A 14,956-nucleotide genomic window follows, 5' to 3' on the forward strand; every position below is an offset into this window, starting at 1 on the left:
TACTTGAGTAACATTTGGTTCAAGTAACAGTACTTTTACTTGAGTAAAATTTTTGAATACTCTACCCACCTCTGGTAATACATCATCTAAATAGAAATTGAAAGTACTTTTACAACCCTCAGAATCTTCACACCTTCACACTGTGCACACCTCTAATTGTACCATTTCCTGTTTGGTCAGATACAAACATTAACTTGCTATTCTTTAGTGTGTCTTAGTATTAAGTATATGGGTAATGCAGTGAAAGTACATTAGTCTCACTTCTTACTACATGAAGATAAACAGAGGTGAGTAGATACTTCAGACTGAAATGTGTTAATCTCTGTAAACAGAGTATGATCATAGACTAAAATATCATAAACTCAGTTATAGGTAATGGCTACAGCTAGCACCCTTATGCAAAACAATCACAGGTTATTTATTTTCACATTTGGTGTAATCTTTTAGAGAAATGTTGTGTTTGATTTATTAATGTAAATGCGTATATGTAATATAATAAACTTACCTTTAATGATTCTGTAATAAACTGTGTACACAGGTGAGTAAATGCTGAAGTAGTGTGGGTTTATGGGTGGTACAGGGGAGTTTCAGTGGAAGAGTGTGATGTGTTGAATTAGGAGATTGCCAGTAGGTCTGTCCCCCCTTTTAATGTGTTGATGTGGTTTTGTGTTTTGTTGAGGTAAATTGTGATTTTCCTTATGTCTAAAGAAACTGGTCATTGTTGCTTTTTCAACCCGATAAATGTCATTTAATATCTTTGTAATACCCGAGGTGTTAATGGATTAGAAGCAGTGGGTGACGGTGGCAAAAGCACATATTTATATTTATTATGGTCTCAGAGAGCAGCGTGGGAGGGTCCAGCATCACTGTCAATCACTGTGTTGAATGTGCAGCACGGGTGAACTGGACCTGTGGGTTTATATATAGAGAGATCTACAGGTGGGTGTGTATGTCTGCATGGCTGAAGGTGTGTGCATGGCTGAGGGTGCGTGCATGGCTGAGGGTGTGTGCATGGATGAGGGGGTGTGTGCATGGCTGAGGGTGCATGCATGGCTGAGGGTGTGTGCATGGATGAGGGGGTGTGTGCATGGCTGAGGGGGTGTGTGCATGGCTGAGGGTGCATGCATGGCTGAGGGTGCGTGCATGGATGAAGGGGTGTGTGCGTCTCCCATGAGCTCTTGGGCCGGCTCTCCATGACCATCTTTGTGATGACATGCAGTAGAACCAGATGTGTTCACACCTCACATTGTTCTGTTTCCTGTTTGGTCAGATGTTCTTCTTTGGTGTGTATTTATATTTAATATATGGGTAATGCAGCAGTCTGAATAATCAGTAAAGGATTAAATGAACAACCCTGCTTTTGGTTACCTGAGCAACAAAGGCCATAGTTCTTTCATCTGAATTTACACACAATCTTGACAGGGTTAGGGGTGTGATTTGAATATGGATCATAACACTCTTTTGACAGGATTATGGGTGTGATTTGAATATGGATCATAACACTGTCTTTCTTATTATTCTCTGCAGGACATGAGCTCTGACAGTAACTCAGGTGAGTGGAGAACTGTGTCAGTGATACCTGTCTCACTCACATGTGAAGAAAGGTGATGAGACCCAGTCACATTTACCTGCCTGTATCTTCCCATGTCTGTGTGTGCTTTATGATCATCAAGATAATGACAAATTCACAAATCAGAAATTTCACTCATCAAAAGATGGTCATACTTTTTGTTTTAGGATCAGATCATTAAGCCATTTTTAAATTTCTTTTGAAAAAAAATCCCAGTTTAACTCCTTTGTTCCTTTACTTACATACAGTTTTGTATGTAAAACCTGTAGTTGGAGAAGGAGGAGTTTGCTTTCAGATATACGCCACAAGTGTTGGTGCCCCCTGTAGGTGGAGAAGGGTGTTGCTGGTGTTGCTGGAGACTGACAGCTTCTTTTCAGTCTGGTGGTTCTGGCTTGAATGCTTCGGTACCTCTTTCTATATGGCAAAGGCTGAAACAGGAAGTGGCAGTGATGTGAGGGGTTAGTGGAGATTTCGCTGGGTTATCAAAATGTTTGCTTGGTTTGGAGATTTAGCTGAGATTTTTCTTTCCTTCTACATCGACTATGTGGACACAGAGGACTTAAAGCTACTCTCCTTTTCCACCATCATCCCCTCAATGCTTAATGATGTGTGCACTATGCTCCTCGTCCTGAAGTCAACAATCATCTCCTTGGATTAGTGACCATTGAGAGAGAGGTTGTTGGATTAGTGACCATTGAGAGAGAGGATATTGGATAAGTGACCATTGAGAGACAGGTTATTGGCAATGTTCAGTGCAACAGCGAGGGAGGCAACCAAGCAGGTGTGTGTGTGAGTGTGTGTGTGTGTGTGTGTGTGTGTGTGTGTGTGTGTGTGTACAAATGGATGGCTTTACAGAAAGAATGATAAACTGGATGAGGAATGGCCAAATTACTAGATTATATGTTTAACCATATCTAAATGTGATCACCTGGAAATTATACTATATATTTATATATTTACCTGCATGTTTTTATGTATGTGTTTGTGTATTCTTGTGTGTTTTGTGGATAACATTATGTATAATGTGATTTATGTTGTTAATACCAAATAGTGGAACATGTAAAGAAGATCACATTATGGGTGAAGATTTTAGAGAAATGCTATAGGAAGGTTTGCCTATATAATTCTATGGCCAAAAGAATAAACTAATGATACTGTATGTGTAAACTGTATGTGTCGACCTGGTAATGCAGCTGTATCATCACTCACTCATTACAAACTCTTGTTCTTAAACAGGACACTCAGCTGAGCACCACAGTGTCCATCATGAGGGTGTAGAAGGTGTGGAGGGTGAAGATGAAGGCAGTGCAGAGACGGGGAGAAAGACCAGAGCAACAGAAGAGATGAACAGAAGGAATGATGTGACAGACCAACCAGAGAACAGAGAACAACACACAGATGAGATGGAAGACCAAAAAGAAAAAGGGAAACAGATAAATAAAAGAGAGAAAGAGCAAAATGAAAGAGAGAAACAGCTAGATGAAAGAGAGAAACAGCTAGATGAAAGAGAGAAACTTGCAGATGAAAGAGAGAAACAGCTAGATGGACGAGAGAAAGAGCAAAAAGAAAGAGACAAACAGCTAGATGGACAAGAGACACAGCAAAATGTAAAAAGGAAATGGCAAAATAAAGGAGCGAAAGGTAAAAAACTTTCTTGTTATAGTTTACAGATTAACCTCTTTGCAGTTATATTTGCTACCTACTAATGTGTTTGCACAGCTGATGAAGGACCTATGTGTCTCTGTCTTGTTTCTATGTAAACGTTGTGAACTTCACTATAATTTTTGAATATCTCTTTAATATCTCTATGTGAATATACATACTGGTTATGGAGTTTTCATGTATGCTCTGCCTGGTAGCATCTTGCATTAATCTCTCTGTCCCACCCTTTGTTGATCCTGTACTCAGAGCTTGTTTCACTAATCACCAGGTCCATCTTTCTGGTGTTCTCCTGGATCTTGGTTGTTTCATCCTGGATTGAGGCTCTGATACTCACTAGTCTTTAGCACTCTTCTTTTTCACATACTTTACAGTCTTAGAGTGCTTGATTTGGGACAAAAGCTTCTGTGGATTGTGCAGAGTTTCCTCATGTGGCTTAATCTCATTGTGGATTAGAAGGGAAAACAATCTAGAATTGATCAGGTGTGTTAGAGGGATGAAGATAAACTATGCAGGAGTGCAGATCGGCACAAACTGAGTTGGTGTAATATTTCTAGATTAATCTTTGAAAATGCTCTCTGTTTCCTCACAGTTACATACTGCACCATTGTAGCTGGAAACACTTTACGAAGTCATGAAGGATTTATCAGCCGTCTCCATGAACAAACACCAGACCTACAGGAGGTGTCTACAGTGGAGGAGTGTGATGTCATTCTGCTGTTCTGTCCCATTGTGTCTCGGGCTGGAACTGACATTGAAGCAGCACTGAAAAAACTCCCTGAAGCAGCAGGTAAGACATGCATCTGTCTTAACTACTGAAATAGTAACTGTTTACTTTTCAAGAACATAACAAACCTGACTTGACCAAAACACATTTTGATAAAATGTACTCTGTCCACAGTCTCCAAGCCTGCTGTTCTAGTGGTGCTCCATCACACATTTTACCCAGACTGCACTGTACCAGACAGCAGCAGATCTGTAACCAGGGAGAACACGACCACAGTGGACTGTCTGTTCTATGAGGACTGTGGATTATTGAAGTGCTTGAAAAATGAGGAAGCACTAAAGAAAGTGGTAGAAAAGCTAAAACGTCAGGTACTGAAATTATACTCTACAATTTTTGCACGTTAGTTTTCTGTTTATCTCTGAAGCTGAGTACTGATGTAGGATCAAGACTTTAATTTTAGACTGTTAATGATTTGGGTGAAACAAACCACACCTACAGACTCCTACACCTACAGTCTTCAGTCATCCATAAAATAGTTGTCAGAATTGACGAGAGACATAGGATTCAACTGGAGTTTTTTTATTAAACATAAAAAGCAAAAAAGCAGTCAAACTCAATTTGGACACAGACAGCATGTCATGTGATCCCCAAACAGAGTCCAGGTAGTGACGTCAAACTCAAAACGCGAAATCCAACTGAATCGATTCATTTGAATCACGGTGTTCCGAAACACTTATTTCAAAGTCCGTATCAAAATGGGAAAGTCACGTGACTGTAACGAACGGGTTTCGTTACGTCACACATTTTCGAAACGTTTCTAATCTTTTCGCACATTTTAGTCCGCACTTCAAGCAGCTGGTCTGAGATCAGAATGTTCACTAATTACTTGTAATGTTTAATAAATAAAGGATTACACAAGCATTTCCCTAACTTGCAATGTAAAATGAATGACATAATTAAAACAACCCTGTTCTCTGCAAAATGATATTTTTTCATGACTAAACTAAAATTTATTTAGAAACACAATATGCTATGGGGCAATATTTCATGTCATTTTTCATTAAAAAACACATTCTCCCAGTTCTGTTTCTGTAAAGAAAAAGTTGTGGATTTAGGCCCTGGTTGCCCACTAGATGTCACTGTGGCATGTGATGATTTGAACGTTTCACAAGATCAAGTCATTTCATTTAAGTCCAGGGGTGTTGACCCCAAAGGAAACTGATTTACAGATGGTAGAGGTCACTGTACAGAGGGAGAACACACATGCTGGACAAATCAGCTAAAACTCAAAGGTAGACAGCAGACTCCCCACACTGGGAAATGAACAACCAGATTTAAACAGTGCAGGTAATGAAGACAGGTGCAGGGGTGTGGCCAATGATCAGTGCAGGTAATGGAGACAGGTGCAGGGGTGTGGCCAATGATCAGTGCAGGTAATGGAGACAGGTGCAGGGGTGTGGCTAATGATCAGTGCAGGTAATGGAGACAGGTGCAGGGGTGTGGCCAATGATCAGTGCAGGTAATGGAGACAGGTGCAGGGGTGTGGCCAATGATCAGTGTAGCTGCAGTGGCAGGTAAGTGGAGGAGGTAGTGGGGTGTGACACTAGTACAGAGTGATCATCTTAGTGAGACTCTGCATGGTTGAGGATTTGAACGCTTTAACTTGAACATTTGTTTACTGTTTTAGTTATCACATTAATGAAGAAACTCATCATATTCCCTTTATAGGACCAGGAGAAGCCACAACAGTCAGGTAAGTGTCTTTCTGCTGTTCAATGCATTTAATTGTTGTGTTCGTCCCTCAGGTGGGTGGGGCAAATTAGGATTCCCGACACCTGAGGGTCGTTTGTTGGCCTATATATGGCTTGTCTTTGTACCAATTGACTACTGATTATTGTATTCTTAATTTGGATTAGTTCAAAGGTTTTGAGTTTGTGCACTTTATCCATAAAAAATACATATTCCCTGAGACTAGCATGATGGCTTCCTTTTTTTATTGCACTCCCTCGCCCTTCACATATAAACTCTCACTGACACTGAGAATATGAAATGAAGTCTGCTTATTATGGAACAATGCAAATTAAGTCTTTAAAATTATCCCATCTGAATCCTTTTCAGGCAGTGACTTGGATAGTGCATCAGAGTTCCACCCAGTGAGTTTCCCCATTACAGTCCTGAATTCATAAAACACACCAATCAACTCATTCAGTTTTACAAATGTGTCTTTCTTCTTTGGCTGTTTATTGGAGAGAGACTAACTGTTGCTTTTTTCTGTGTTTTCAGCATAATAGTTTTTGGGTAAGTGACAACACCTCTACTTCATTAAACCTCTTCTATCCTGGAACCAGTGTTTTCATCTTTTAATGGATACGTTTACTTTTCCCTGAATGCAAAATGTTGCACCAAGTCAAGCCATAATGAGCACAAATGTCATCTTGGTTTCCCAGCAACATGATGTGTGTAGCAGTGTAATGCAATGTAATAGAATCAAGTTTTCATTTAGTAGTTTATTCACATCATGATTAGTCAGTCAGTCAGACTCACTGTATGTAGTTTCACATAGTTGTATTGTAATTGCAGAATTCCTGAAGCAGTTCATAATACAGTAATTTTTTTTCAGTACCCGACTCCATCAAATGAGTCGTCAAATGAGGTAATACTGACTCTTGTGACTGGAGTAATATTGGTGCAATAGTAATGTAATACTCGTGTAACATTAGAGTAATATTGGGGTGATATGAGAGTAATATGATGATCACAGGAGTGGAGGAGGTAGTGGGGTGTGACACTAATACAGAGTGATCATCTTAGAAAGACTCACCTTAGCACTGGTGAGGATATTTTTTTTTCCTGTTCCAGCAACATAATGATCCTGCTCCATCAAATGAGCCCTCAAATAAGGTAATACTGCCTCCAGTGACTGGAGTAATATTGGTGTAATATTGATGTAATACTGACTCCTGTTACTGGAGTAATGTTGGTGTAATATTGGTGTAATATTGGTGCAATACTGACTCCTGTTACTGGAGTAATGTTGGTGTAATAGTAATGTAATATTAGTGTAACGTTACAGTAATATTGAGGTGATATGAATGTAATATGAGGATCACAGGAGTGGATGAGGTAGTGGGGTGTGACACTAGTACAGAGTGATCATCTTAGTGAGACTCACCTTAGCATTGTGGAGTATTTGAATGATTTCACTTTAACAGCTTTTACTGATTTAGTCATTATATTAATGTAGATACTCATCATATTCCCATTTTAGGAAGAGGTGACACCACCACAGTCAAGTAAGTGTCTGTCTACTGTTCAATTGATTTAATCGTTAATGGTTTTTACACTTGCTGTGTGGTCTCATAAGATGATCAATGTTCATGTACAGTCATTGTGTATTGCCTTTATATACACTCTTTGTTCAGACTCTCGCTGACACTGACAATATGAATTAATGTCTTGTTATTATTGATCAAGGCAATTTAAGTCTTTAAAATAATCCCATCTGCATCTTTTTCAGGCATTGACTCGGATAGTTCGTTAAAGTTGCCATTAGTGAGTTTGTCCATTACAGTCCTGAATTCATAAAACATACCAACCAACTCATTCAGCATTCATGTCCAAGTGTTTTCACCTTTTAATGGACACATTCACTTTTCCATGAACGCAAAATGTTGCACCAAGTCAAGTTTTAATGAACACAAATGTCATCTTGGTTTTCAGGCAACATTATTTGTGTAGCAGTGTAATGGAATGTAATATAATAATAGAATCAAGTTTTCATTTAGCAGTTTATTCACATCATGATTGGTCAGTCAGTCAGACTCACTGTATGTAGTTTCACATTGTTGTAGTGTAATTGCAGAATTCCTGAAGCAGCTGATAATACAATATTTTTTTTTCCTGTTCCAGCAACATAATGATCCTGCTCCATCAAATGAACCCTCAAATAAGGTAGTACTGCCTCCAGTGACTGGAGTAATATTGGTGTAATATTGACGTAATACTGACACCTGTTACTGGAGTAATGTTGGTGTAATATTGGTGTAATATTGGTGCAATACTGACTCCTGTTACTGGAGTAATGTTGGTGTAATATTGGTGTAATATTGGTGCAATATTAGTGTAATATTGGTGCAATACTGACTCCTGTTACTGGAGTAATGTTGGTGTAATATTGGTTTAATATTGGTGCGATACTGACTCCTGTTACTGGAGTAATGTTGGTGTAATAGTAATGTAATATTAGTGTAACGTTACAGTAATATTGAGGTGATATGAATGTAATATCAGAATCACAGGAGTGGATGAGGTAGTGGGGTGTGACACTAGTACAGAGTGATCATCTTAGTGAGACTCACCTTAGCATTGTGGAGTATTTGAATGATTTCACTTTAACAGCTTTTACTGATTTAGTCATTATATTAATGTAGATACTCATCATATTCCCATTTTAGGAAGAGGTGACACCACCACAGTCAAGTAAGTGTCTGTCTACTGTTCAATTGATTTAATCGTTAATGGTTTTTACACTTGCTGTGTGGTCTCATAAGATGATCAATGTTCATGTACAGTCATTGTGTATTGCCTTCATATACACTCTTTGTTCAGACTCTCGCTGACACTGACAATATGAATTAATGTCTTGTTATTATTGATCAAGGCAATTTAAGTCTTTAAAATAATCCCATCTGCATCTTTTTCAGGCATTGACTCGGATAGTGCGTCAAAGTTGCCATTAGTGAGTTTGTCCATTAGTCCTGAATTCATAAAACATACCAACCAACTCATTCAGCATTCATGTCCAAGTGTTTTCACCTTTTAATGGACACATTCACTTTTCCCTGAACGCAAAATGTTGCACCAAGTCAAGTTTTAATGAACACAAATGTCATCTTGGTTTCCAAGCAACATTATTTGTGTAGCAGTGTAATGGAATGTAATATAATAATAGAATCAAGTTTTCATTTAGCAGTTTATTCACATCATGATTGGTCAGTCAGTCAGACTCACTGTATGTAGTTTCACATTGTTGTAGTGTAATTGCAGAATTCCTGAAGCAGCTGATAATACAATATTTTTTTTTCCTGTTCCAGCAACATAATGATCCTGCTCCATCAAATGAACCCTCAAATAAGGTAGTACTGCCTCCAGTGACTGGAGTAATATTGGTGTAATATTGACGTAATACTGACACCTGTTACTGGAGTAATGTTGGTGTAATATTGGTGTAATATTGGTGCAATACTGACTCCTGTTACTGGAGTAATGTTGGTGTAATATTGGTGTAATATTGGTGCAATATTAGTGTAATATTGGTGCAATACTGACTCCTGTTACTGGAGTAATGTTGGTGTAATATTGGTTTAATATTGGTGCGATACTGACTCCTGTTACTGGAGTAATGTTGGTGTAATAGTAATGTAATATTAGTGTAACGTTACAGTAATATTGAGGTGATATGAATGTAATATCAGAATCACAGGAGTGGATGAGGTAGTGGGGTGTGACACTAGTACAGAGTGATCATCTTAGTGAGACTCACCTTAGCATTGTGGAGTATTTGAATGATTTCACTTTAACAGCTTTTACTGATTTAGTCATTATATTAATGTAGATACTCATCATATTCCCATTTTAGGAAGAGGTGACACCACCACAGTCAAGTAAGTGTCTGTCTACTGTTCAATTGATTTAATCGTTAATGGTTTTTACACTTGCTGTGTGGTCTCATAAGATGATCAATGTTCATGTACAGTCATTGTGTATTGCCTTCATATACACTCTTTGTTCAGACTCTCGCTGACACTGACAATATGAATTAATGTCTTGTTATTATTGATCAAGGCAATTTAAGTCTTTAAAATAATCCCATCTGCATCTTTTTCAGGCATTGACTCGGATAGTGCGTCAAAGTTGCCATTAGTGAGTTTGTCCATTAGTCCTGAATTCATAAAACATACCAACCAACTCATTCAGCATTCATGTCCAAGTGTTTTCACCTTTTAATGGACACATTCACTTTTCCCTGAACGCAAAATGTTGCACCAAGTCAAGTTTTAATGAACACAAATGTCATCTTGGTTTCCAAGCAACATTATTTGTGTAGCAGTGTAATGGAATGTAATATAATAATAGAATCAAGTTTTCATTTAGCAGTTTATTCACATCATGATTGGTCAGTCAGTCAGACTCACTGTATGTAGTTTCACATTGTTGTAGTGTAATTGCAGAATTCCTGAAGCAGCTGATAATACAATATTTTTTTTTCCTGTTCCAGCAACATAATGATCCTGCTCCATCAAATGAACCCTCAAATAAGGTAGTACTGCCTCCAGTGACTGGAGTAATATTGGTGTAATATTGACGTAATACTGACACCTGTTACTGGAGTAATGTTGGTGTAATATTGGTGTAATATTGGTGCAATACTGACTCCTGTTACTGGAGTAATGTTGGTGTAATATTGGTGTAATATTGGTGCAATATTAGTGTAATATTGGTGCAATACTGACTCCTGTTACTGGAGTAATGTTGGTGTAATATTGGTTTAATATTGGTGCGATACTGACTCCTGTTACTGGAGTAATGTTGGTGTAATAGTAATGTAATATTAGTGTAACGTTACAGTAATATTGAGGTGATATGAATGTAATATCAGAATCACAGGAGTGGATGAGGTAGTGGGGTGTGACACTAGTACAGAGTGATCATCTTAGTGAGACTCACCTTAGCATTGTGGAGTATTTGAATGATTTCACTTTAACAGCTTTTACTGATTTAGTCATTATATTAATGTAGATACTCATCATATTCCCATTTTAGGAAGAGGTGACACCACCACAGTCAAGTAAGTGTCTGTCTACTGTTCAATTGATTTAATCGTTAATGGTTTTTACACTTGCTGTGTGGTCTCATAAGATGATCAATGTTCATGTACAGTCATTGTGTATTGCCTTCATATACACTCTTTGTTCAGACTCTCGCTGACACTGACAATATGAATTAATGTCTTGTTATTATTGATCAAGGCAATTTAAGTCTTTAAAATAATCCCATCTGCATCTTTTTCAGGCATTGACTCGGATAGTGCGTCAAAGTTGCCATTAGTGAGTTTGTCCATTAGTCCTGAATTCATAAAACATACCAACCAACTCATTCAGCATTCATGTCCAAGTGTTTTCACCTTTTAATGGACACATTCACTTTTCCCTGAACGCAAAATGTTGCACCAAGTCAAGTTTTAATGAACACAAATGTCATCTTGGTTTCCAAGCAACATTATTTGTGTAGCAGTGTAATGGAATGTAATATAATAATAGAATCAAGTTTTCATTTAGCAGTTTAGTCACATCATGATTGGTCAGTCAGTCAGACTCACTGTATGTAGTTTCACATTGTTGTAGTGTAATTGCAGAATTCCTGAAGCAGCTGATAATACAATATTTTTTTTCCTGTTCCAGCAACATAATGATCCTGCTCCATCAAATGAACCCTCAAATAAGGTAGTACTGCCTCCAGTGACTGGAGTAATATTGGTGTAATATTGATGTAATACTGACACCTGTTACTGGAGTAATGTTGGTGTAATATTGGTGCAATACTGACTCCTGTTACTGGAGTAATGTTGGTGTAATAGTAATGTAATATTAGTGTAACGTTACAGTAATATTGAGGTGATATGAATGTAATATGAGGATCACAGGAGTGGATGAGGTAGTGGGGTGTGACACTAGTACAGAGTGATCATCTTAGTGAGACTCACCTTAGCACTGTGGAGTATTTGAATGATTTCACTTTAACAGCTTTTACTGATTTAGTCATTATATTAATGTAGAAACTCATCATATTCCCATTTTAGGAAGAGGTGAAACTACCACAGTCAAGTAAGTGTCTGTCTACTGTTCAATTGATTTAATCATTAATGGTGTGATCCCACAAGATGATCAGTGTGCATGTACAGTTAGTGTGTATTGGCTTTATATACACTATTTGTTCAGACTCTCACTGACACTGAGAATATGAAATGAAGTCTGTTTATTTGCTGATTATGAAAGCCTAACATCGTTGCTTCTTCCATTGCTTCATTGTTGTTTCTTTGTTTTTTGAATGAAATTTAAACTGCATTGTTATTTACTACAGAATTGTAATTTGATTGATTGTGTTATCACACTGGATAATTAACTTATATTAAAATAGGATAATAAATTAAGTTCTTAAATGCTTGTTTTATGAAACCCAGTTCAGGATTTTTTTCTGAAAGAAAGATTCTCTTGTGCATCTTAAATTTGTCATAAGAAAATGTGTTTGATAAATCTGGATGCTTCTGTGATAGCATGATACGTTTGACAATTAAAAATTCTTAGACTGGAGACATAATACATCTCTATTGGTCATATATTAGTTAGTATTAATTAAACACATACAGCACAGAAATACACAGACACACAAAGGAACTAAAGCTAATTTTCATAAATGTTACAAAAACTGTTCTGTTTCTTAGTGTGGGCATGAGTGAGTAATGGAGATGTATGTTCTGCAGATCTGAAGATTTAATTAATCACAGTTAATTGGCTCTGCTGCTTACAGTAATTATGTTACAGTAATGATGTGTTACAGCAGTAAGTTACAGTATTGTGTTCTTTTATGTGTTCTTAGAAGAAGAAGAAGAAGAAACTCACATGAGGATTTTATCACATTACTTCCCAGATACTTGCTCATGGATTTGGGATTAAGTAGACAGAACTGGAATTTCTAAGTGTATAACTTTTCACTAATAGATCATAAGGTCCTGAAATAATGGGTTAAGTTGTTGAAGCTGTTTTTGCTAGTATATTTGCTGTTACTGTTTAGATATGATGCTGAATCAATTCCATTGTTATATTGTTTCACTGTTACATTGTGGTGGGAAAGTGGATTAAAGGGACGGAGTGAAATATTATAACCATTGAGCCCTCGAGGTCCAGTAAGAGGAGACTAAAGACTCACAAGAGTGCAGAGAGAACAGCTGTAGAGGACAGAGAGAACACGTCTGTGTGCTGGAACTGTGCAGGACAACACCAGAGACTGAAGATGAAACCACAACACTGCAGGAAAACATTCAACAGCTGAGGAAGAGAAAAGAGATTCAATAAAGTAACAGCAAAGTGCTGGAAGTGAGAAGGAAAAAGGAAAAAGGACATAGCTGAGAGCTGCAGGAGTGTAATTAATAATATTAAATAACCAATATTTAACCCATCTGTGCAGTTAGAACACACACACACACTAGTGATTACTAGGGAGCTGTGGATCACACGTGCCCAGAGCGGTGGGCAGCCCTAGCCCGGCGCCCGGGGAGCAGTTGGGGTTAGGTGCCTTGCTCAAGGGCACCTCAGTCATGGCCTCAGGTCTGGGAATCAAACCCACAACCCTCCGGTCACAAGACCAGTTCCCTACCACCAGGCCATGACTGCCCACTCAAAATCATGGAAGAGGTGCTTGAAGTCCAGTTGTCTTGCCAATTCACTTTCATTGGGGAGAAAGGCAAGGCTGTTTAATCTCTCCTGGCTCATTGTTGATCCTAAATAATATTTCACCAGCTTCATCTTGCTGAATTTTCTCTCACTACCAGTAACAGTAACAGGCAGCATACAGAAGTGCATATCTCACCAAAAATGCTTTGTAGCTGCAGGTCATATATTGAATTAAGGAGTTGAAGAGGGAGCGGATTTGGAGGAAATGTGACCCCATATCACATGGCCAGGGAAGGTAACCAGAGCTTTACTATTGAGTGTTAAAAGTGACGGCAAAAAAAAGCGGAGCAACGATTCAAGAGTGACAGCTGCTCGCACCGCCGTCTTGACATCGGCAACTGATGGACATGACGTCGATTAACATTCATAACATAATGAAGACAGAATCTGTAAATTTGATGACCATGGCGGGCAGCATCGCACCCCGGTTGAGAAACACTGGTTTATCGAGTGCTTTTCCTTAAGATTACAATATAGCTAAAATAGGTTCACCTCCTCTCAATTGACACCACTTGCACCTGCTGCGGCAGGGGCATCACAACTGAAACTGAGTGAGATTCATTTTACAAATTAACTTTGCTAACAATTGGAAAAATATTTGAACCAACATTGACTCTATGTTAGGCTTTTGGGACACTTGTATAGGCTAATAGTTAGGGCCTATCATGAAAATAAATACATCTAAGACAAATATGGCTTCTATATCACAATTATGTGGTAGCCAACAAAATGAAAGATTATTTTCACGGCTGCTATCACAGTGGTATGTAACAGAATGGAAATGGGATAACCAGTTACTGTAGGCTGTAATTTTGATATAAAAAGACCTTTCTTGAGAAAGAAATCAGTCAGCAGTTTCTTTTTCTGTGGGCAACATGGTGGCTTGGTGGTTAGGACGTTTCCCTCTCAGCACTGGGGTCTTGGGTTCAAGTCCCTATCTGAGTGGAGTTTCCATGTTCTCCCTGTGTCTGCGTGGGTTTCCTCCCACAGTCCAAAGACATGGAGGTTAGGTAAATTGGCAATCCCTGACAAATTCTCCCTGAGTGTGTGTGTCTCTTCATGCACTATATAAGTTGAAGATTCATTCCTTCAACTTGTTTCCTCTGTATCTCTTTTCAGAATGTTCAATTTTTATAGCACATTTCAAGATACCCAAGGTTGCTTTACAATTTTAACACAGGTACAACTCTCACATGACCAATAGCACACCAGCGAGAAGCAGCAGCCAATTACACACAGCGTACTCTCTACCAGAAACCACAGCCCACTGAGGGACTGAATGGGGTGCAGGAAGGGGAGAGAGGACAGACCCTAGTGACAGAGCACCATCCACCACTGGGCATACAAGCACACACACACATTTAATAGTAAAAAAAATCACATTTTTAAACTATATATATGAAAGGTCTGCATATAAAGAAAATAGCAACCAAATTAGTGATTATAAAATAAAAATTAAAAACAGAATTCAAATTTTACAATAATGATGAT

At 38.2% G+C, this 14,956-nt stretch overlaps 2 protein-coding genes across 2 annotated transcripts; both read left to right on the forward strand.

Moving 5' to 3' along the window:
* The first annotated feature begins 139 nt into the window (after nucleotides 1-139).
* LOC143518351 (uncharacterized) lies at nucleotides 140-4,487 on the forward strand. Its single transcript, XM_077010790.1, has 6 exons — nucleotides 140-287; nucleotides 1,528-1,552; nucleotides 2,807-3,211; nucleotides 3,822-4,019; nucleotides 4,131-4,324; nucleotides 4,455-4,487. Exons 2-6 carry the CDS (start codon nucleotides 1,531-1,533, stop codon nucleotides 4,485-4,487), a joined length of 852 nt encoding a protein of 283 aa, XP_076866905.1. The 5' UTR covers nucleotides 140-287; nucleotides 1,528-1,530.
* Nucleotides 4,488-6,407: 1,920 nt separating this feature from the next.
* LOC143518352 (uncharacterized) lies at nucleotides 6,408-13,911 on the forward strand. Its single transcript, XM_077010792.1, has 17 exons — nucleotides 6,408-6,412; nucleotides 6,537-6,609; nucleotides 6,816-6,857; nucleotides 7,225-7,249; nucleotides 7,474-7,508; nucleotides 7,866-7,907; nucleotides 8,411-8,435; nucleotides 8,660-8,694; nucleotides 9,050-9,091; nucleotides 9,595-9,619; nucleotides 9,844-9,878; nucleotides 10,234-10,275; nucleotides 10,779-10,803; nucleotides 11,028-11,062; nucleotides 11,417-11,458; nucleotides 11,815-11,839; nucleotides 12,612-13,911. Exons 1-17 carry the CDS (start codon nucleotides 6,408-6,410, stop codon nucleotides 12,686-12,688), a joined length of 630 nt encoding a protein of 209 aa, XP_076866907.1. The 3' UTR covers nucleotides 12,689-13,911.
* The last annotated feature ends 1,045 nt before the right edge of the window (nucleotides 13,912-14,956 follow it).

Source organism: Brachyhypopomus gauderio, chromosome 7, assembly GCF_052324685.1.
Source record: "Brachyhypopomus gauderio isolate BG-103 chromosome 7, BGAUD_0.2, whole genome shotgun sequence".
NCBI lineage: Eukaryota > Metazoa > Chordata > Actinopteri > Gymnotiformes > Hypopomidae > Brachyhypopomus > Brachyhypopomus gauderio.